Source organism: Hylobates moloch, unplaced genomic scaffold (genome assembly GCF_009828535.3).
Source record: "Hylobates moloch isolate HMO894 unplaced genomic scaffold, HMol_V3 SCAFFOLD_1, whole genome shotgun sequence".
Taxonomy (NCBI): domain Eukaryota; kingdom Metazoa; phylum Chordata; class Mammalia; order Primates; family Hylobatidae; genus Hylobates; species Hylobates moloch.
Genome location: NW_026652276.1, coordinates 153,839,750 through 153,864,914, shown reverse-complemented (window position 1 = coordinate 153,864,914; position 25,165 = coordinate 153,839,750). Strand labels below are relative to the sequence as shown.

The following is a 25,165-nucleotide window of genomic DNA, read 5'->3' as shown; positions in this document are numbered from 1 at the left end:
TAAAAGTTTAAAGACAATGAGATAAACTTTTTAAAGTACTGAAAAAATGCGACAAAGGAATGTCCACTAAGAATTCATATTCAGAAAAGTATCTTTCAAAAATTAAGGAAAACATGACATTTTAAGGTAGACAAATACTGAATAGATTTGTTGCTACAGGTCTGCATTAGAAAAGATGCAAAAGTTATTCAGCCTGAAAAGAAATAACGGATGAAAACTTAGGTTAATGGAAAGAATGAAGACTATTAGAAGGTAAACATCTGGGCAAATAAAGAAGATTAACTGTTTTATCTTCTTGATTCCTTTAAATATAACTGACTAATGAAATCTAAAATAATAAAAACAATATTTTGGGATTTATTTATTTATTTATTATTATTTTTTTAGATGGAGTCTCACTCTGTCACCCAGGCTGGAGTGCGGTGGCATGATCTCGGTTCACTGCAAGCTCTGCCTCCCAGGTTCACGTCATTCTCCTGCCTCAGCCTCCCAAGTAGAAGGGACTACAGGTGCCTGCCACCACGCCTGGCTAATTTTTTTGTATTTTTTTGTAGAGACGGGGTTTCATCATGTTAGCCAGGATGGTCTCAATCTCCTGACCTCGTGATCCACCCACCTCAGCTTCCCAAAGTGCTGGGATTACAGGTGTTAGCCAGTGTACCCAGCCATATTTTGGGATTTATAATGTGAAAGATTAGCATATGTGAGAATGCTAGCTAAAAGGTTGGGAGGGCATACATTGAATTATATTACTATAAAATTCTTACATTTATGATAAGTATTATATTAATTCAAGGTAAGATATGATAGGAATGCATATTTAATCCCTAGAATAGACACACACTCACACATGAAGAGAGGGAGAAGTTGGGAGAGAGAGAGGTAAAACAAGTCAGTAGAGGATGCCTACATTTTACTTTAGCTACTTCTGTCTTATACCATCTAGCTCTTTGCCAGAGCAATAAGGCAAGAAAAAAAATTAGCACAAATATAGGGAAAAAAAAAGAAACAAAACTGTCTTTATTCAAAGACCACAAAATTATGCATGACAAAAATCCTAGAGAAAATTAAATTATTTTACAAATGTGTGAATAATGCATCCTTTAAAGCTATGATAATCAATAAATTGAGGAACTGGCATAAAGGGAAACAAATACATCAATGAAAGTGAGTAGGAGTCTAAAAATAAATCCAAACATATGTGGTCAACTTTTTCTCAACAAGTCATCAAGGACATCTAATGGATTTTTTTAAGTCTCTATAATAAATGGGGCTATAGTTAGTGGTTATGTACGTAGAAATCAGGCATCTTGATTCTACCATATACCATATGTAAAAGTTAATTCAAGAATATCACAGAATAACGGCAAAAGTTAAAACTCTGAAATATTCAAAAGTAATCCTAGAAGACTCTTTCAGAGTTTGTGATAGTCGAAGATTTCTTAGAGAATATTTTAAAAAAACAGTAAAATAAAATAGTGAACTTCAAAGTTTAATATTTCTGCTCATGAAAAGTCATCAGTGGCCCAATCTCGGCTCACTTCAAGCTCTGCCTCCCTGGTTCACGCCATCCTCCTGCCTCAACCTCACGAGTAGCTGGGACTACAGGCGCCCACCACCATGCCTGGCTAATTTTTTTGAACAGGCCCACTCCTGTAATCCCAGCACTTTGCGAGGCTGACGCAAGTGGATCACAAGGTCAAGAGACTGAGACCATTCTGGCCAACGTGGTGAAACCCCATCTCTACTAAAAATACAAAAATTAGCTGGGCATGGGGGTGCATGCCTGTAGTCCCAACTACTTGGGAGGTTGAGGCAGAAGAACTGCTTGAACCCAGGAGGTGGAGGTTTCAGGGAGATGAGATGGCGCCACTGTACTCCAGCCTGGCAACAGAGTGAGACTATGTCAAAGAAAAAAAAATCCCATTGAATCATTCGGTTCAAATCTTCAATATCGAAGAATTAAGTTATTTATCTGCTACATTTCTCTACTCAAGCATTACATGATATATACATAAACAATGTGATAATAAATTTAAGATAAAACAAAGGTAATAGTGTAATAGTATCATTATACGATTGCTACTGTACTGTGAAAACTCAGCTAACACCCAAATAACACGTGACATCTAAAAAAATACTTAAAACATTCCACAGTTTTAAGTTAAAAACATGTATTAAATAAAAAGGTTTTCTTACTATCTTTAGTGAATTCACAAGAAGAGACTATAACTGAATATGTGCTGCAGAGGCTTTAGATCCATGAACAATACACAGACAAAAATATAATCACAAAAATTAATCAACAGAGCAGAGTTTCAAGCCAAATGCTTCATAACTTTCAAAAAAAGAGGATGACAATAGACCTTGTTGTTTGTTTTTCTCTTCTTTGTTTCTTTTTTTTTTTTTTTTTTTTTTGGAGATGGGGAGGGAGTCTCGCTCTGTCGCCCAGGCTGGAGTGCAGTGGCATGATCTTAGCTCACTGCAAGCTCCGCCTCCCAGGTTCAAGCAATTATTCTGCCTAGGCCTCCAAAGTAGCTGGGACTAGAGGCGTGCACCACCACACCCAACTAATTTTTGTATTTTTAGTAGAAATGAGGTTTCACCATGTTGGCCAGGCTGGTCACAAACTCCTGACCTCAGGTGATCTGCTTGCCTCTGCCTCCCAAAGTGTTGGGATTACAGACATGAGCTGCTGTGCCAGGCCTAGACTTTGTTTATTTATCAAAATAACTCAGAAGTAAACAGAAAATTTCTATAAACTATTTAGTGTGTTTTATGGCCTATTTTTTTTATCTCACATACAGTCTTTCAAAAATGTGATTTTAGGTTTTTTTTCTTCCTTTTATTCTAATGTGATTGATGTTAAGAGAACTGAATCTTCTTCACTTTCAAAAAAATCAGTATCTTCTTAAGATCATATTCCCCTTAGAGTGAGAACTGATTTTTATGGATGTTAGGAGAAGTGAACCAATTGTAAGAATGAAACTCTATTCAGGAATATACAGGGCTCTTTGGCTAACATTGTCATCTCTACAGCTCGCATATCATTTCTGTCAATGGAGATCCAAGTATGATGCCTGATATTAAACAGTATGCAAGTGGCCTATAGGGTTTCATACAATTTACAGTACAGGAAAACATAAAGTGAGTATTTTCTAGACTAAAGGTTGTTGTTTTCAGTTTTTATTTTTTACTTATTAATCTGTGTATTAACTCTTAATTGAAAAAAGCAAGACAAGCAAATGATAAAAATAATTTTTAAAAAATACTTAATACTCCTCCCACTCCAGAAGCAGTCATGGTGTCCAATTTGTCTTTCTCTGCAGAAAGCATTTGTCTTTCTCTCCAGAAGCAGTCATGGTGTCCAATCTCTTGGCTCTCCATCCTGAATCATTCTACTATTTGTAAACAAACTATTCTATGTTGTATATAATAAACGAATGTAACTGCACAGTTGAGAAATATTTCAGAAATGTTTTCGCAGTTAATAATACTATTTAAAATTCCAAGATCCAAACCATGAATTTCAGAAGATGTGTTCTTGCCTCCCATGCAGCTCAACTGTAGGAACCCACATATAGTAAAGTATTTTGAAAAGCATAAAGTGTAACACAAGGGAGAGGTTCTAAGCATTGCTTTTGAAGTGGAAATGAAGCCACTTGGAGGTTCTTAGCAAACAGGAATAAGTCTCACCAGTGGCTTTTCTCCACTCTTGCTTTACTTCATGAAATGGAACTCAAGCCCTAGCTCATGGCCCTCTGACGGTCACAGGAAGAGGTGAAAGTGACTGAGGCACTATTGTTCTGTATCCAAACTAATACCTGACCCAACACATGGCGTGACCTGGAGCAGAGCTGCTATAAAATGTAATTCTCCCTTAACCCCTCAATGTAAATCATCAGAAAGCTTCCCTCCACTGATTTAAACAAATTTGGTCTTTGACCTCTAGAGTTAGAACTGGCCCCACATCTCTTTCAGATGGTTGTGGTATTGAGTGTTTGATGTGTTAAGTATCATAAAACACAATACTATTTCATAATAGATCTTCAAATAATGCTACATACGTCCAAAGTCATGGTAACAGTCTCTTTATTCCAAGTAAATCGGTAGCATAAAATACTGCAGGTTAATGGAATAATGCACTTCGTTGTATCAAGATTTCACATATAATGCAGCTGTGATTTGTAGTGTTGTTCAACCAGTTGCAACACCTGTCAACATGCTTCCTCTAGTAACTTCAAAAGGCTTCCAATAAATACCAAATGTTTAAAAGAGTGCTTGTGTGTATAGGTAAGAATTTTTCTAGGTCTGTGATTTTTGGTATTTTAGCAATAGGATTGGTACAAATGTTCATAAACCAATCAGCTGCTTAATAATCTATCTGCAAACATTCAAATCTGACAGTTTGAAATGCCATGGAAGACTCTAAAATTACATTTCTTCAGTTTTTTGGGAAAAAAATAACAATATACTGAACAATTTTAAATAAAATTTAATCTCTGTAGTTAGAGCAAGTTTTCCAACCCAAAATTATCTTCATAATTTCTATACAATTTTTAAGGATGTTTCAGAGTTTCAACAGATTATAGATATATTTATACATACACTATACATATGTTTATCTCTATAAATTGAAATGAATTTCAACATCTCTTGGTAAATACTGTTTAATAAACTGTAATACAGGAAGATATTGTATTGAATATAGTATTAAAATGTTTTGGTACTTAATAGTTCAAAAAATTGTTTTATTTAATTGAGACCAACTGGCCTCATTGCTTCTTATAAACTTTGCAATATATATTCAGTAAAAAGGAATAAAAATGAACAGATGTTTCTCCTTAAAAAAGGCAGACAAAGATTTTTCTTACACAATAAATCATCTGCTAGTGGATTTCCAGGACATTGCTTCAGGCTGTTTAGGTATAAAACTTACAAAGATTAAAAAAAAAGTTTTACCTCTGTATGGATCCAAAATTGGTAAAGAAGATTGAACTGAAGATGAACAGCATATACTGAAGGGGGTATGAAGAGGGCCAGGGGAGAGTAGAAAATCTGAAAGAAAGAATTAAAAAAAAATTAATTTGCATATATGAATTCTCAATGCTTTGTTAATGGTTCAGTATTCTGAATGCATATTTCTTCAGCAAATATATCTCATCCTATACACTGTATATTTTATTGCCATGTTTACTTTGCAACATTAATTTTCCTCACGGTGATAAAGTTACAGACATGTTGGAGCTAAGGCCATTGGACTTCGATTTTGCATTTAATATTGTCTAGTTAAAATATTATATGTTGTGTGTTATTTCCTTACTTTTAAAAAGGTTGGATGTGTTTTCTGGAATTAAAGGGATTTTTTATGTACACACAAATACTCTCTTTATGTTAAAAAATGTAGGAATGGATGACTTTATACCTTTGACAGCTCCCAAATTCTGTATTATTACTTGGCATTTTCAATAATAATGTGAAATTATAATAAAAGAAATTAATTTCATATAAGGAGAGGACAGCATATACTTTTCCTTTTAACTTTGTTTTTGTATGATTGATTGATGGCATCATATCTCTTAATTTTTTCAAAGTTATTAGGAAGGAGATATGATACGGTTCCATGGTGAAAACAAATTTTAAAGGTCCATATTACCTAATAAACAGAAACGCCTCTTCCTTAGAAAGACAACTTATGATTAAACCACAGAACTGGTTAGAATTAACTAATGAGCATGATCTGCTTGTTCTGCTAATGACTTTGATCCCCAAGAGTGGTCAAAGTCATTAGCAGTGGAAAGAAACATTTTATTAAATGAGAGACTAAATAACCAAATAAGAATAAAATAAAAATAACCAAATAAGAATAAAAGGAATCCCCAAGAGTGGTCAAAGTCATTAGCAGTGGAAAGAAACATTTTATTAAATGAGAGACTAGATAACCAAATAAGAATAAAATAAATCTGACTTTCACTTTACATTTCTAATTTTATAGAGTTTATACTTCTGAAAGACTGGATGTTTTAAAGACATTTCTTCTGAGTATTATAACTTTATTTTAAAATTATTTTATGACTTTTGTTCTCAGCTATGCAAAATGTAATTTCAAGGATGTTTAGCAATGATTATGCATGTAAAACTCGTCTAGTTCTTGTTTTGAAACTTTGCATAAAAATTTCAACTGTCATCATAAGTAGAATTTTTTTAATATAAATGTGTTATTAAGCAATGGACTAGATTAGTGAGCAAAAGAATACTGGGCTCTCATTCAAGAGATCAATTTTTAGTCCACGGTTCCACTAGAGACGCTCTCCATGATACTCACTAAGTTCTTAAGCTTCTCTAGGCTTCAGGTTCCTGAAATTAGTGGTGGAGGGGAAAACCATTTAAAATATAGTCATCCTTTTTGTTCCAAAAGATCTGTGATACTATGATTTGATTGTTTCATAATATATTAAAACAATTATCTCCCAATAGGTTAATAGCAAAATACTTGCAAAACATATATGGCCTATGATATAAGTCCTCTAAGTTGAGGAGTGTTTTGGAATCTCCTCTTTGAGAGGTGAGAAAAATATGAAACAACTTTATTTTGGATGCTTAATAAGTACTTCTGTTTGGAAAGACTATGCATAGCAGATGAATATTTATAGTTCATTATAATTTCCCAAAGTGTGGAGAAGTAGTCCCTTGAAATAACAACAGCTATTATGGAAAAAGTGGTTATAAGATCAGATAAGTCGTGAAGTGGTAAACTAAACAACTGAAGTTTCTTTAACACAGGTCTTTTAAGAGCTTTTACCATGCTAATGTGAATCACAAGTCTATTAGCACACAGAATACTTTCTTGATGAGTTTTCCATAGGATTAGATTTTCTGAAAACTCATTTTATGAAACAGTGTGCTAAATCTTACATATTGGTAATATAATGAGGAACCGACCAATGGAAAAATAAGCTCACTATGAATTCCAAAATACCATATTTCTAACAAAAAATATAGGTGAGGAAATAATTCACATGAATCACATGAGTGATAATTTCTTATGATTAATACAGTTCTAGAAAAAGAATCTAGTGACACAATCAAAGTTCTAATTTTTACGATTGAAAGCAGCTTAGTAAATGTGGTCCAGGTAGGAGAATTCTCACTTTTCTTCTCTACCTCCAAACTTTGCATTTCTGAATCCTATATAACGTATAAAACCAATTTAAAGGCCACTTCCATTATAAATCTTTATATGGCACTAACTTGACTGAAGAAATTTCTCCGTCCTCAAACTCAGAGTAACTTGGTAGCTGGATTAGGGACATGATATCCTTTACCAAATACATCCATATCTACCATGCATTCAAACCCATGTCATTCTGACTCTGAGTTTCTTTAGCTTTAAATTACACTGTCTACCCTAGGTTATTTTATTGTCTTGTAGAAGTCATATATAATAAGGCTATAATGGAGAAAAAAAACCCAGACCTATGTGTTTGAGGAAAGAATGAGTACAAGCCTGAAGGCGATCTAAGGCTAACAGACAGCAGATGAGTGGATTTTATTCTCTTACTAAGTGAACGTGGCCAGCAGGGGTTGTGTGAGACAGTATCATGAAGCAAGAAACAACATGGCATTTAGGGGAAGCTAAACATATTTGCTATTGTAGAAGGTGTTGGAGAGTAGTGTGGCTAGAAATCAGGTTGGACCATGGGATTTCTTGACAGACCTCAGGGAATCCATGAATCCCCTGATGCCACTATAACAACGTGTGAGCCTGTGTGCGTGGGAGAGACTGCATTTTTCTCAAGAAACAATTGATAGCCTTCATCAGCAAGTCTTCGATAAGTCTGTGCCTGCCCACAGCCAACACAGAAAAAGAATTTAGACAGTGGCTAAACCAGAGAAGGGAGCCATTTCAAGAAGATTGGGCATAAGGAAACAATTCACATCTTTTTAAGCATGTAAGAAATAGAAAATATAAAAATATGTTTGGAACTCATTTCAATAGCCCAGAGAAAAGTGATGCATATTTAATCACAGCAGTAGCCATGGGGATGGAGAGATAAAGTACATGCAACAGATTTAAGGATTTGGCAACTGTTAAACATAGGAGTTGAGAGGTATGTAGCAGTGTCAGAAGACACCCAGATTTCTGGCTTGTCTGTTGGTGATATTGTTCACCAAGATGGTGAACAGGAGGAAGAATAGGTTGTAAAGTTCAACTTGGGAAATGTCCTGTTGGGGTCTGTGAGGTGTATGTCCAGGAGGCTATTGAGTAAGATTTTGGAAATGTCTGACTGGAATTACATCTCAGGGAATCAGGAAGTGTCTTGGTTGAACTTGTTGATATGGGTGTCATGCAAATATCAATTTTATTTAGCTTACAGGTGTGTCCACCGTGGGAAGATAGCCAAAGATGCAACTCTATGAGAAGTCAGAAAGAGTTGCAGTAAATGAGGCTGAAACAGGACAGTCTCAGAGGTGGGAAAGATCTGGTACCTAGCATCATCAGAGATGATGAGAAATTTTTAAGAGACAGAGAGAAGACTCCCAGTTAGTGTACAAGTGAGACAGGAACTGAAAAAAAAGAAGTGAGATGGAATTTGCAGGTATGAATCAGCAGAACAGTAGGCCTAGAATGCAGTCCTCAAGTTCACAAACCCACGTTAGTAAGTTTAAGAATCAGCCACAGGAGGTTACAAAATGAAAAGAGGGATTACCTCTATGTTTCTCTGATAACAAAAAAGGAGACAGCTGGATGTATTCCTTCAATAAAACAATGGATGAGGGAGGAGATATTACCTGTTTATTTTTTTTTAATGTGAGAGATCGTACTATATTTATGGCTTATTCAGAAGGATCCAGTTGAAAGGAAGAGAGAAAATGCCAAGAGTATTTGATAGGACAAAGTCCAAGAGAAAAAAAAACAGTAAGGTAAGAGCAATGTCACCAACCTAAGGATTAGACCAACTGAAGAGAGGTGAACATTTTCTATAAAACTAGAGGTAAGAATGCATGTTCACTTGTGAGTTCATGAGTTTTAACTGAAGATGTTTGAACAGGGAAGAACAGAGAAGGAAAACTGAAAAAAAAATAAAAAACTTCTCTTTGAAGTTTTAAATATGTTGAAGAGGCAGCAGTGGGGAAGAGATCTTGAGGAGACAGTGAAATTCTAAAGAGTTTCCCAAGTAGAGAGGAGAAAATAGGGCAGTCTCATGTTCATGGCTTGGTATGCAGTGTTTAGGGGTCAGCCGGATCTGAATCCATTCATGGAGGGGCACCAAATTGCCAACCTGGTACAAGAGGAAGCCCACAGCACTCAGCAATCTGGATGTGAGAGTGAAGAAGGTAGATGACTAGATTTACTCATGGCCTGAAGATTTCAAGGCACAGGATTTCAGCAGAGGATGCAGACTGTGCTTCACAGAGTCATGGAAATTAGGCTTCTTAGTTTGGACAAGGCAAGTAAAGTGAGGAGGCAATGACAAACAGAAAATGTAGGAGGTGAGAGAGTAAAGTACTCCATGAGTAAGCTGCTAAGCAAATGGCTAAACAGTAATTGTAAAATTACTTTTAAATAAATGAAAAACAAAAGAACTTTTGAACTCTAGAATTCATGTCTACTTTATTTTAATAGTTCAAAAATATTTCATTAACATTACTAATGTACATATTTCTAGGATTTTCATTTATTTTTATAACATTACTTTAGAGAAGAAGCAATTTTAAAAAATGTTCATCCGAATTCAGAAACTAGAGATTGAAGAATCAAATAGCATGTGCCACATTCCTTAAGTCTATGATTAGTAATGACACAGATCAAAATTACCTGATTATAGATAGACAGTATTGATCTCTGTCCTTAAGACATATCTACTTAGATTTATGTTTGAAATAAGAGTTTGTGTTTCTATTTAGAAAGTCATTATCTTTAAGTAACCTATGCCTATCTTTCTGGTCCCATTTCTATGCACTTAATCATTTCCTTTTTATCCCATTCCACCATTTTATACATCCTATATCTAGCCACAGTCATACTGTTATGAGTTGAATTGATTTTCACTAACATGATATGGGAGACCCTGGCACCCAGTACCTCAGAATGTGTCCTTAATTGGAAATACCATCTTTATAGAGGTAATCAAGTTAAAATGAGTTAATTAGGTGGGCCCTAATCCAGGAGGGCTTGTCTTTTTATATAAAGGGAAAATTTAGACACAGAGACAGACATGCACACAGCAAGAATGGCACATGAAGACAAAGGCAGAGATCTCAGTGATGCATCTTCAAGCAAAGGAATACCAAAGCTGCAAACCACCAGTATTTAGGTGGGGGGCATGGAACTGAGTCTCCCTCATAGCCCTTAAAAGGAACTAACCCTGCTGCCATCTTGATGTCAGGCTTCCAGCTTTCAGGACTGTAAGATAATAAATTTCTGTTGTTCTAAGCCACCTAGCTCTGGGTACTTTGTTACAGCAGCCCCAGGAAATTAATACACACGCCATACATTTTTCTTGTTATTCCTAAAATTTATTACATTTTTCTAAATTTTGTGTTTTTACAGATGTTGTCCTTCTACATAATATTCTATCTACAACCTCCTCCATTGCAAAATTTTATTCATTACAGATTTGCTTCAAACTTTATTTCTTCTATGAAGCTTCCCTTGACCCATAGCGGTTCTCAGTGCAAACACTTCTCTCTAAAACCTTCAAAATTTGTGGCAATGGCTGTTCACTTACATGACTCCCTCCAAGTAAAACCATCACCTTAAGAACACAAGCTCACTTCTTACTTATCTTTATATCCCCAATCTCTGCCACCATGATTGGCCCTGCTAGTCAAAAGTACATGTGGAAAAAAAATGGGTGATGCACTATCATAATAAGAACAATGACACATAAAGGAGGTTAAATTTTTAGCCACTTGTATATTTTAAATATGTGGCAATAAGACAATGCAACTTTAGAGAGAACTCAATTTCCTTCCTCTTGTTTATCATTCATTAGGAGGACTATAAATGACTATCAAATCTCTGTAAAGAAAAACACTGAAAATCAGAGAATAATTTTATTTTTTACCAAATTTCAAAATGACTTTGAATATTTCTGTAAGCTACAGAATAATTAATTCCATTTTCCTGATGCGTGCTAGCATTAGTCTTTGATACTAGTAATGATTCAAACTATCCAAGAGCCTCATTTCTTTAATGGACATAAACTTTGTCTTATTAGTCATCTTTAAATGCTGGTTGAGGGTGAAGAAGGAATGCCTTGGAGTTCCAAGGCAAAGTTCTGAGAGAAGTTTTGTTTCTTTACTTCATGGGGGCTTAATGCATGCTTTCCTTTTGTGACAAAGAGTTATGAGAATTTATCCCCAGTGCATTCAAATGCATTACATCAAAGTTGTTAGTTTCTTATATCTTTATTTGTTCACATTTGTCTTTATATAAATCCAACTCCCACATATTGAAAAACAGTCTTTGCTTATGTAGTTTGGCAGGGAGTACAATGTAATAAAAAGATGTGAGATTTCACTAAGGTTTCTCTGCAGTCTTATATGTAATATAAAAATAATATCACACATAAGAATAATACTTGATATGTTTCAGAGAATTTCCACACTCATAAATTAAAGTGCTCTACAAAATAACCATATGCGGAGGCAGAGTAAATATTAAAAGGTCTATTTCATATGCAAAATCACTGAGACTCAAACATTAGTTGATCGGTTTAAATTAGCAAAGTGAGTAAACAACTAAGCTAGCGTGGGACTCAGTTTTCTTTATTTCTAGTCAATTGCTATTTACTGTTTCCTAAATATAAATGAATATATTTTTAAATTATTATGCTCAAATATAATAAGATCATCATTGATTTATATATTCTCTATATGATAATGTAATAATGGTTTTAATGAGATTTTCATAATTTGATGTTATAATTGTATTTCTTTTTTTCTTTTTTTTTTTTTTTGAGAAAGAGGGTCTTGCTCTGTCACCCAGGATGGAGTGCAGTAGAGCCACCACGAATAACTGTAGCCTCAACCTCCAGGGACCAAGTGATCCTCACATCTCACTCAGCCTCCTGAGTAGCTGGGACTACAGGCATGCACCACCACACCTGACTAATTTATTTTACTTTTGTAGAGACAGCATCTTGTGATATTGCCCGGGCTGGTCTTGAACTCCTGGGCTCAAGCAATCTGCCTGCCTCAGCCTCCCAAAGTACTGGGATTACAGGCGTGAGCCATCACACCCAGCCCAATTGTATTTATTTTTTCTGATGGTGGGTAAAATTTACCCTTTTTAGGGTTGCTAATATGTTATAAACATTGCTAAATCTTATAAAATTAATTTCAATACCAACCTAGAGAACACAGCAATTTTAAAGGTGGAAAGACATGACAGAGCTAAAAAATTCACTCACTCTAGTAATTTAAATTAAGTGCATTTGTCATTAACTTATTATGCTTTTGAGAGAAATACTAAATTCTTTGAAAGCAGTTAGCTCACTATTTTCTGTTCAATACTAGCTTTATAGATAAAACAAATATGTTCAAATATATTTTATTGCAAAAGGTAAATAAATTACATACCCTATACTGTAATTTTTGGAATGCCTATTAAATAAAAATATTTAAATGAATGACAGATTTAAATTATTTTGCATATTGTACCTTTTATTAGTTTCACATTGGCCTGACCCTAGTTAATTTAGCAAAAATATTTCCATTGCCAAATTTATTTTGACAACTATAACACTTTTTATTTCATTCATTTATGTAACATACATTTATTAACCACTAATTCTGTAGTAGACACTTATATATACTAGGTATACAGCAGTGAAAAATAGACTAATTTCTTTGAAAGTTTATAGGCCAGCATAAATAACAATAATGAAAAGTGTTAACTACTACAATAGATAAATATAAGAGTTTTATGGAACCAAAAAACAAACAAACAAACAAAAACCAAAATCTTCCCTGGGCGTGGTGGCTCATGCTTGTAATCCCACCACTTTGGGGGGTTGAGGCAGGCGGATCACTTGAGGCCAGGAGTTGAAGTCCAGCCTGGGCAACATGGCGAAACCCTGTCTATACAAAATACACGAAAATTAGCTAGGCACGGTGGTGCCCACCTGTAATCCCAGCTACTCGGGAGGCAGAGACAAAAGAATCACTTGAATCCAGGAGGTGGAGGTTGCAGTGAGCTGAGACGCACCACTGCATTCCAGCCTGGGTGACAGAGTGACACTTTGTCAAAAAAAAAATTTTTTTTTGGAAGGATAGAACCATCAGAGGTAAAGGGAAAATAATTTTCCAGACAGAGGTAATGGCATGTGCAAAGAAATAGCAATGCATTATGGCATGGTAGATTGAGAGAAGTGAAAATCGTTAAATTGGAGATGGGATGAAAATGGGGTGTGTGGAAGATGAAACTAGAGAGACGAAACCAAGTTTTGACTAGCTCTGCATGTGATAAGGAGTCTATTATATTCCTTTCTCTAAACTATAGGCAGATTTAGCTTCATTCGAATGGTGGTCTGAAAAGGAAACAGTGGGTGTTGGGTTGAGGGATAAAGAATGAAAAAATGAAATCCAATTAAAAGTAATATTGGCTGATACATTTATTGCTCTTTATAATACTCTAGGATTCCCAGGAAACAATGTCTATTGTTGATGGCTCATTCTAATATTTTTTCTATAGCAGGTATATAATGTATAGTGGCTCTGAGTATAAGCACATACACATGCACATGTTAGCTGTGTTTTTTAATAAACTATTTTATAATAGTTTAACATTTTCAGAAGTGTTGCAATAATAATAACTCTCTTAAAGTGTCGCCCTGTATCCTTTACTTGGTTTCCTCTATTGCTAACACATTGTTATGCTGCATTTGCCACAACTAAGAAACCCACAGTTACATTAGTATTAACCAAATTCCACACTTTATTTAGATTTCACTAGTTGGGATTTTGTATGTTTAATCCCTAATGTTCTTTTTCTGTTTTATTTTTTTTATTTTTATTTTTATTTTATTTTTTATTTATTTATTTTTTTTTTTTGAGACGGAGTCTCGCTCTTTCGCCCAGGCTGGACTGCAGTGGCACTATCTCGGCTCACTGCAAGCTCCGCCTCCTGGGTTCACGCCATTCTCCTGCCTCAGCCTCCCGAGTAGCTTGGAGTACAGGCGCCCGCCACTGCGCCCAGCTAATTTTTTGTATTTTTAGTAGAGACGAGGTTTCACCGTGTTAGCCAGGATGGTCTCGATCTCCTGACCTCGTGATCCACCCGCCTCGGCCTCCCAAAGTGCTGGGATTACAGGCGTGAGCCACCGCGCCCGGCCCTTTTTCTGTTTTAGAGTTCCATCCAGATGAAGTATTTTCTTTTGCACGCACTTTAGTGGCTTCGCTATGAATATGAAATTTCAGCATTCAAGTACTTTATCTATAATGTCAGAAGAAAATGAAGTTATAATCCTGATACTGTTATATTTTATATGACATCCACGAATTTAAACAAATTTTATTATTATTATTATTATTTTATTATTAGCAAATTGGATAGAGTATTGTTCTTAAGACATGATAGTAAGATGTATAATCAAAGATTGAAGTGGCATGCAAAACCATATATTGCAGTGTATATGCAGTAAAGACGTCTCACTTAAAATGGCACTCTATCAATAGCCCTCCTTTTTGGTGAGTAATATTAAGTTTAAAATTGGCTTAAAATGCAAATAATATTGTTAGAAATTCTAGAAAGTTGAATTCTTATGTGTAACTTCTTCAAAAGTTCTGCTGTTCTAATTTTCGTAGTAATAAGGAAGAAATATACTTAATTTCACATTTCATTTCACAAATTAATTTTCTTTTCAAAGATGTGGCCCATTTATTATTTGTCCTAAAATACATTGTTACCTTGGTAACTGCCAAATTATAGGCCTTATGTAACAATGTTGGTGAGGAAAATCTTAACAAATGACTAAACAAAAATGAAGAGACCTGAAGTGTGCTTTATAATTTTGATGTCTAGAAAGTCCTCTTAGAAGCCTTTAACCATCACAGGCCCTTAAAACATCTCTCCTAACTTCCAAGGGACCTAGAAATGCTAGGTAAGAATCCAGGCTGACTTACAATCCCTATGTCTCATTTCCCACCATGTGAGTTCCCACATTCCCCTTCCAAAAATATTTAGCAGCTTGTCATGCATTCTCAATGTTCGTTTCCTTATTCAGCACATTCCCTAACAACATGGCATGAGTTTGTAAAGATAAATTATTCTGGCAATAAAACAAGTGTGAGCCTCATTTTACATAGATTTTTGCTGCTTTGTTACTTTGTATGCATTGACTTAATAAAGAAAAGGACACAAGAGAAACCAAGACAGAGATTACAATAAACTGGACTCAAGCTCCAACTTGGCATTGTTCAATACTGATGTTGTGGGCTTCTTTAAGATTCGTATTTATAGCTTTGAAAATAGATGACTTAAATATGTCATCTCCAAGATTTCTTCTAGTTCTGAAGTCAATGATGCTCTGATAATTTTTCCCTTTGATAATTCCTCAGGTAATTAATTAACTAACTGCATTGATTTCCCCAGAGCAACTTCAAATGCAGCTATTTCCTTTCTTGGAGGCTTTCTCTCTGAAAATGCAACTACTGGAGATTTCAGTTGTCTTTAATAAAAGAGAAATATGTAAGTCAGAAGAGAGTAAAGATTTTGGAGGCTGTAATTTTCATCAGCCATATATCCAGCCTATATATTTGGCCTTTTGAAAAGGCTGTATTAATGCAGCAATTTTTTAAGAAGCGAGGATGAACAGTACACATTTCCTCCATCACATGCCCTGTTTTTCCCCCCATTAACTGCTATGAAGCCTTAGTCCAGTCTTGAACTATGCAGCTGTAAAATAGGCAGTGATTTTGCTTGTATTTAATCATCCAGAGTTCCAGCATAAGCTATAGGTTATTAATATATACATATTTCCTTTCCACATATATTGCTTAGAAGTGTTTCTTGAATAGTGCCTTCCCTACCCAAATTCACATGTTGAAATCTGAGCCCTAACACCCACTAAATGTGACCTTATTTGGAAATAGGGTTGTTGTAGAAATAATTAGTTAAGATTATTAACTTAACTAATGGTCATGCTGGAGTATGGCGAGTCCCTAAACCAATATGCCTGGTATCCTCCTAAAAAGGACATGTGGACAAAGAAACAGGAAGAACGCCATGTGAAAATAAGAATTATGTTGTCACAAGCCCAGAAAGAACCAGAAACTAAGAGACAGAACCAGAAAAGATCTTTTCCTAGTGCCTTTAGAGGAGCATTGCCCTGGTAATACCTTGATTTTGACTTGACTTGTGGCCTCCAGAACAGTGAGATAATAAATTTCTGTGTTTTTAAGCTACACATTTAGTAGTATCTTCTTATGGCAGCTCTAGAAAAAGAATACAAACGTCATCACAGGTGTATGGTGTGGGAGTTTGAGGGTGAATTCCTGTTAAGATCCATTCCAGGAAATGTATTAGTACCATCCCTGGCTTATAGATTTGTTTTGCCTATGCTGCTGTTTGGGTTAGCACACATGCCAGTGTATTTTTCTATGGCTTATAGAACATCTGGTTTCAAGTACTTAGCTTTATCATTTACTAGCTGTGTAATTAATCTCACTGATCTTCAGTTCCCTGAAAATGATAATACTTGATCTAGAGAACCATAGGCTTATTTACGAGGATCAGAAAAGATAACATAAGTGAAAAACAATATGGAGGCACGTAGAAGAGCATTTAGAGTGCGGAGATTAAGATCAGGGGTCCTGGAACCAGACTGCAGGAGTTCAAGTTCTACTTTTTCCTTTATTAGTGGTGTGACTGAACTATAGACTCAGCTCTACTATTTTAAAATAAGACCAATAATATTTTCTGTGTATGAAGGTTGTTGTAAAGATGAAGTAAGTCAACATATAAAGAGATTTTAGAAGAGTGACACATAGTACGTACTTATTAAATGGTATCTAACAAAGGTACCTTGCAAAGTATTTTGAACCATGGGAATGTTTGATCATTATAATTTATAGTTAATAAATAGCTTATTGATTTTACACATTAATATTAAGTATATATGATTACTGATTTTACACATCAGTTACTCTGACTTTCTAGCTCACGTTCAACATACATTTCAGTATCACGTATTTTCATAACCAAGAAGAGCTAAGCAACGAAGATGACAAAAAAAAAAAAAAAAAGGGACGTTATCAAGTAGATCGGGGTTTCCCCATGAGTCAAAAGAACTCTACAAGTAGAGGTTATTTCTGGTATTCATTAACCTTGTCATTTCCTTGTGTGAGAATATTTTAGAGCCAAAAATTTTTGGATCATGATATTGATCTATTATGGTAACAAAAAGCAAAGCATTCAACTAGATTTTAGAGAATTTGTTGTTGTTGTTGTTGTTGTTTAAAAAAAAACAACTGGTAAAAGTTTTTACTGAAATCCTTGTTTACATATATTTGAATGGAGATACCTTATCTATACATCACCCTCCTGGGTTATAATAAATTTAAAAATAGCCATTCACTTTCTCACATTGCCATATACTTTGAGTTTCTGGGTCAAATAAAATGCTTCTATTGAAAAACAGCATTTGCTTCATGTGCGTCTGGCCTTACAGAAGGAAAAGAAAGATTTTAGCATCTGGCTTTAGAAAGAAGAAAGAAGCATTTTAGTAAAACACCTTCTATTAGTTTTTTTTTTTGTTTTTTTTTTTTTTGAGGAAATAGAAATAGCTGAGACTTAAAAACAAATTAGATTACCATGTTTATTCCATTTCATACAACTTACCCAGGAAGTATATATCTGGAGGACAGACTGTCTCAGTGCTGTGGATAAGTTATAGTCTTCAGAACTGTGATGTGTTTGGTGTCCAGCCCAATAATATTAACTTCTGCAAAACACATAATTTGCAATGAGCCATGAGAATAAGAACAAAGCAACTTCCATTTTAAGTTATGCATGCTGCTCTCTTAAGTGAGGAAGAAAAATCTGGAACATCTCTGTAAAAGCTAGCCAATATAATTATAATTAAAATACGCTGCCTGAAATAATTTTTGGAATCAGAGATTGTATACATTGTAAATAAATAAAAATGAAAGCATAGCCAATAAATATGTCTAGTTTATATGTTATAATCAAATGCCTCCAACAAACTGACATTAATTCCAAAATTTATACTTTGCTAACATATTATAATATGACAGATTATAAAAGCTAGCTGGTAATGTTGTGACAATACATTCAGTGGATAGTGATGATTTTTCAGCACGTGATAACATGTTTCCAACTAAAGAAAAATTGTCTGATGGGAGAAATTGGTATGGAAATTTTGGAATAAAATATTAATGAAGTTATTTCCTCATGGCTTTCTGAGAAGTCTCAAAATCTGTTGGAATAAGAAGCAAAGCATAGCATAGTAATATTTTGCACTAAGATCTCAGATACTCTTTTATTTATAAAAAGATATTAGCTAACAGTTACCTATGGTTTTCCCATAGCTTACCAAAATACTAAACCATTTCTAAATTTTTCCACATAGTTTTATTTGTGTTCATAAAAAAAGAAAATGTTTGTTGTTTATTTTCATCAAGCACTGTACAGATTGCTCTCATACTGTCTTGGAATTCATACAGACTCCAAAGAAGAGTGGCTTTTTAAAAATTTATTACAACAAATATGACACTGCATTGATCCCCTAAGCAGTTGACACAGAATAGCCCAAGTCATTTTTTATTCTGCCCGTATTTTTAAAATTGTATTGCTATTTTTCATTTCCTAACAAAATTATAGATCAAAATGTCACATTATACTCTATTCAGTTTAAAAATATATGTTCTTAGCTAAAGTAACTTATGTTTAGTCTTTTGCTACAAATCCAGGAAATGGAATTAGCTATGTGAAATGTTCATCATATCCTTGCCAGTATAGGTTAGAAATTAAATCTTTTAGGCTCGGATGTATAGGAACTAAACAGTGAACCTAGAACTGGAAATATCAGGTTAATTGTCTTTGCAGTTGCCATATACTGACAGTTAAAATGCATGGTACATAGTAGAATAATTTTAGAAGTTTTTATGAAAATCATGGTCTACATATATATATACATATATATATGTATATATATTCTATCTGGGTAAATTTTGGCCATTGCTTTCAAAATGAAAGTTCTCTGAACAGTCTGTGTAGACAATTACCAAACAAAATTGTTAAAGATAAAAGGTCTTGGTAAACAAATGATAGCTCATGGATATAAGAAGGACTTAATTCTGTATAATAAGGAATATTATAAACAGAATTATGGTTAGTCTTATTATGAACAGATAACAAATGCCATTTTTATTAAAGTCATATATTTTTCAGTGGAACACGTATTGTCATCAACCATCAGCAGATATGTAACTTAGATCCCAATTGGTTGGTGATTTAATTATTTTAATCATTTGTAGGAAAGACATTGTATTTCTATGCTAGCAATTAAGGAAATTATTCTTACACAAAAGAGAACTACTTCACCATAATGACCTCTAAAAATATCCAGTCATAATCTTTGAAACAACATAGAACCAAATTATCTGGTTTATTGACAAGCCTAATGGCTGTACATAAGAAATATACAAAGACCCCTGTGGCACTTTATATCTTCAGATGTTAGGTGGACGTTGAATAAGAGGTAATAAATTTGATGAATCCCCTAAAGTTTAAAATCCGCTTACAGATAGAGATCTTGAAGTAATCCAAATACCATTTTCCCTTTAGAACATACCCATTGCTGAACATTTTATAACTTATGACTTATAAACCTTCATTAAAAATCAATACATTGTCTAGTTTTTGACCTGTCAGGATTTGTTTTTAAAAAATTCATCCTAATGCATCCACAAAATGAGTTAACAAGAGGATGAGCTAATCAGATGAGGTTCTATTAGAGAGTCATAATATATATTGGGAGCCACTTCCTTGTACCCTCTACAGAAGCTAAACGGTGAAACAAAGAATCCACAAAGGTGGAGGTTAAAGATCTGTCTTTTTAGTTGTTTCAAAAGCATTTACTTCCTATCACAAACTGTGTGTAACACAAGCCTCATTCAATGAGGTACAGCTGTACAAACAGGGCACAGTAACAGGATCCTACTGCCTCACCTCTGTCACTTTTCAGAATTAGTAAAAAAAAGAAGGAATACTGAATTTGTTTCAAAGTCTATATTCAGCTTATTGGAGGTAAATTATTTTCAAAAGTGGTTATAAAAATGCATTTTATGGAAAGTTATTCCAGTAGTTCTTTTGTGAACAAAATGAGAAAAACTTAACAGTGCATTTATATGATCATCTTCCCTAATACTGGGATTGATGAATTATCTGTTTTAAGAAACGAGAACAAATATTAAGGAGGAGAAAAAGATATTATTTAGAATAAGCTTCTCTCTGTGAAAGACTTCATATAATTATACATTCCGTTCAATAATATTTTTCTTTTTCTATGAGAAAATTATAGATTATATTAATATATGTATACATGTTATTATAATTTTTCAGTGATATAATTAGAAATGATTATGCTGCTTTCTAGTGCCAAATGTAATTCTGTATATTTTATTAATATATTGGCCAACATTTCCATTCATTTGGCCAACATTTTATGTAATGTGTGTGTGTGGTCTGTGTTGTATTTTTGAATTTCTTTTTCAATTTTTTTATGAAGATGTAAGTTACATACAACAAAACCCATCTTCTTTTAATGTTCGGCTGTATGAGTTTTTAACAAATGCAGCTGTTTAATGATTACTGCAATGTAGATACAGAACAATTTTATTACCCCAAAGAGTTTCCCCCACCTCCTTTTTGTGGTTGTGGTAGTCAGACTTCAAGATGGCTCCCTGCTTCAGATAATTCAAGTTCTGGACATTGAACTGATAATGCAGTGGGATGAAACTTTTGGGAACAGGAAAGAAGTGAGTGTCTTTTGAAAGTGGAAGAAATATGAATCACTGAGGTCCAGAGAGCTAACTAGGCAAGGCAGCCTCTAGAATGGCCACCAGTGATTCCTGTCCAACGGTATTCACGCCTTTTATAATCTCCTACCTTTGAGTGTGAGCTAGATTTAGTGACTTTCTTCTAGTAAACAGAAATTTAGCAAAGATGATGGGATGTCACTTCTGATATTAGGTTTTAAGAAGACAGTAGCTTGTGTCTTGGGTGTCCTCTCTTATACTCAAACACTCTCTAAGAAAAGCTGGCTGCCTTGTTATGAGCTCCCTTTGAAGAAATACATGTCAGGAAAGTGGGCTAACCAGCCAGCAAGGAACTAAGCTCCTCAGTCCAAGCCCCATGAAGAACTGAATTCTGCCAACAACCATGTAAGAGAGTTTGGATGCAGATCCTTCTCCATTTGAGCATTCCAATGACACTGCAGTTTGCAAAGAGCTGAACCGACTAGCAGCAACCTGCTGAAAGAACTTAAGCCAGAGACATTCATCTAAACTATGCCCCAATTTCTAACCCACAGAAACTATGAGATAATAAACATTTCTTGTTTTAAGCTCCTAACTTTTTAAAAGCAATAGATAATTAATGCAGTGGTTAAAAACCCCTCACTCCCACCCCCACTCCATTCTCAGTCCCTAGCAACCAATGATTTGTTTTCTTTCCTTTTAGTTTTGCCTTTTTGAGTGTATCCTACCAATAACATCATACAGTATTTTTAGCCTTTTGAGTCTGTTGTCTTTTTTCATTTAGCATAATACATTAAAGATCCGTTCATTTTGCTGTTTTTATGAGTAGTTTTTTCCTTTTTATCATTAGTATTCCACTTGAATGACTATATCACGGTTTTGTTTTGTTTTTATCTATTCAGGAGTTGAAGAGCATTTCAGTTGTTTCCAGTTTTTGACAGATAAAACTTCTATCAAGTAGTTATCATAGAGGTTTTCTGAGGACATGAGTTTTTATTTCATGTGGGTAAATACTTAGGCGTGAGATTATTGAGCTGTATGATATGCCTACGTTTACCTTGTTAAGAAACTATCAAATTGTTTTCCAAAGTGGCTGTGCCTTTTTTTTTTATTAGCACCAGCAGTGTGTGAGAGTTCAAGTTGCTCCACATCTCTGGCAGCACCAGACATCATTAATTTTATTTGTATTTATTTGACAGCCATTATAATAGGTATGCAGTGGTATCACGTTGAAATTTTAATTTACATTGCTGTAATGGCTAATGACAATGGCTCTATGTACCTAATCGCCATCTATGTATCTTCTTTTTGAAGTGTCTATTCAAAATTTGTGCCCATATTTTAAATGGGTTGTTTTCTTAAGTTTTGAGACATCTTTGTATCTTCTGCAGAAAAGTCCTTTATTAAATATGTGATTTGCATTTATTTTCTTCCAGGCCGTAGCCTTTTTAAAAAATAGTGTGCTATAAAGAACAAAAGTTCTAATTTTCATGAAATCCAATTTATATTCTTGACAGTTTTATTTAGTTTTCTGGTGTATAAAACAAAAAAAAAAAGGTAATTTTGGAGAAATTTTTCAGAAAAATTAGAAATATCTAAATATCCAGAATCTAACCCTCCTACATATATTAAATATCTAAAAAGCACCTTAAAATATGTTCTCTCATATCTTGTCATCTATGAAATGGAGGGAAGTGATCCTTTATGTTAATTCAAGACATTAAGACAAGTCTACAGGAAATTTTCATAGACATATAAGATAGGCATTTAATTCCCAATAGTGGGCAGGTCAAGAAGTCTTGGCGCAACCTTGGAATGATGATGTTGGTTTCACTCATAATCTGGAAAACTCCCTAGTTATAAAAAAAGAAATATTATAGGCCTATTTGCAAAATGGTAATGATGCTTGACACCACTAAAAGCATATTGCTAGCACTTTATGCAACATTTAGCATATTGTACAATGAATATAGAACAGAAGAGGTATGCCTTAGTCCATTTTGTTCTGCTATAACAGAATACCTGAGGCTGTGGAATTTGTAATAAACGGGAATTTATTTTTCACAGTTCCTGTGCACGTCCAGGATCAAGGCACTGGTAGGTTAGAGTTCAGTTTCTGTGATTCGAAGATGGCATCATGAATGCTGATTCCTTCTAAGTGGAAGAACGCTGTATTTTCCCAAGGCAGAAAAGCAGAAGAGAGTGAACCCACTCGCAAAAACCCTTTTATAGGGGCATTAATCCATTCTTGAGGGTGGAGCTTTCATGACCTAAACACCTCCCGTTAGGCCCCACATCCTAACATTGTTGCATTTGTGATTAAGTTTCTAAAACATGAATTCTGTAGGAGACAAATAGTCAAACAACAGTGAGCTGCATGGGTCTAGAATTGCTTAATCCAAACTTTTAATTTTGTAAAGAAAATAAAATTGAAAGGAATAATGAAAAAAAGAGTTTTATTAAAAAGGAGAACATGTTTTTCATTGTTCTCTTTCTCAACGGTGACTTATTTAATACACTCTCTCCTCTTTTGGATTTTGTTTTAATCCTTCAGAAGTGGAGGTGACTGGGTCCAAGTATTCTCTGGGACAATCATGGCACATCTTTGGTAATTTCCAATATGTAAAAGGCATTAAAGAGCTCAACACATGCTATTCAATGACAGTGCTAAATTTCTTGAATTGTAGAAACTGTCTTTAACAAGATATCTAAATATAAAATATTAAGTTTTTAAGTTTAGATTGAAAACAATTGTCCCTTTGAACTTGGAGATGCCCATATAAATGAATCCTTTAAAAGTTTGCTTTGTCTTGTCTTAATATCAAAGCATAGTTGATAAATAAATATAATAAATAAATTGAGCTAAGTAAATGAAATAAAATGAGTAACAGACTCAATCTACCAAAGTCTAACTAAAAAATATAATAGCCCATGAATAACAATAAATATACACTAATTTCTTTCATTGAATGAACTAGAAATGTCATCAATTTTATCATCATAATGCATTCACTTCCTATAGCAGCAAATAAAGTTGGTGATGATAAAAATAAATGGCATTGCTAATTCATTAAGTAGAAACTTTTGTCTTATAATTTTTCTATTCTATCCGTGCTCACTTAATATCAGAACACAAATTAAGTATATCTAAAACTACCAAATTAATTAGAATAAAATTTGTAAGTTGTCTGGGCCTCTGTATTTTTGTTCCACACATTTTGTATATTTGTATATATCCATATGTTCAGCATCGTAGAAACCAGGCTTCTGAAGGAGCAACAAAATTTTTTCCTTTTTTTTTTGAGACAGAGTCTCGGTCTGTCGCCCAGGCTGGAGTGCAGTGGTGTGACCTCCCCTCACTGCAAGCTCTGCCTCCAGGGTTCACCCCATTCTCCTGCCTCAGCCTCCCAAGTAGCTGGGACTACAGGTGCTTTTTGTTTTTGAATTTTATAGAGACGGGGTTTCACCTGTTACCAGGATGGTCTTGACTCTGACCTCTGATCCCCGGGCCTCACGACATTAAATAATCTCTCTAGAAGAGTAAGCTCCATGAGTCTTTTGGAGTCACTTTAGGATGGCGCTAAAACTGTGGCAAACACTATACCGTCCCTTTATTCTATCCCATAATCACACTTTAACACATTTTTTTCTTTTTTATTCATGTTCAGATGGAAGCTTTTAAGTTCTAGTATGCAGAATTTTTAAAAAGATGTCTCCATTTGTGTGACAATATTCTCTCAAAATTTAAACAAAATAAGACGATAGATTTTTAGTACGAAGTAAAAAGTACCTTAAGAATTTATCATCTTTTCAACCTAAACTTTTGTTTTCATACAATCCAAAAGCAAGAACTAATGTAGTGCTTATTGTCATTTGAATAAAATACTTAAAAATCTAAATTATGTTGATAACAATATTATTAGTAATAATAATAAATATTAGTGATTATAAACACATGAGAGTAAGAATGCTTATCATGTAGGGAATATTTAGAACACTTTACAGGTATTAACTCATACATTTTCTAGAACTGAACTAGAAGGTAGATATTTATATAGTTTCCATTTTATAGATGAGGAAATGGAGATACAATAATATTTAATAACTTACATAAAGTAATGATTATTATTCATGCTACATATTAATACTTTTTTAT

At 34.2% G+C, this 25,165-nt stretch overlaps 1 protein-coding gene across 1 annotated transcript in view; it reads right to left on the bottom strand.

The window, feature by feature from the left end:
* The window catches only part of AGMO (alkylglycerol monooxygenase), a 345,679-nt gene that overhangs the window by 198,753 nt on the left and 121,761 nt on the right, over nt 1-25,165 (bottom strand). The window contains 3 exon segments of the mRNA XM_032753455.1: nt 4,963-5,058; nt 17,849-17,940; nt 17,943-17,951. Coding sequence (XP_032609346.1) covers nt 4,963-5,058; nt 17,849-17,940; nt 17,943-17,951 — 197 coding nt within the window.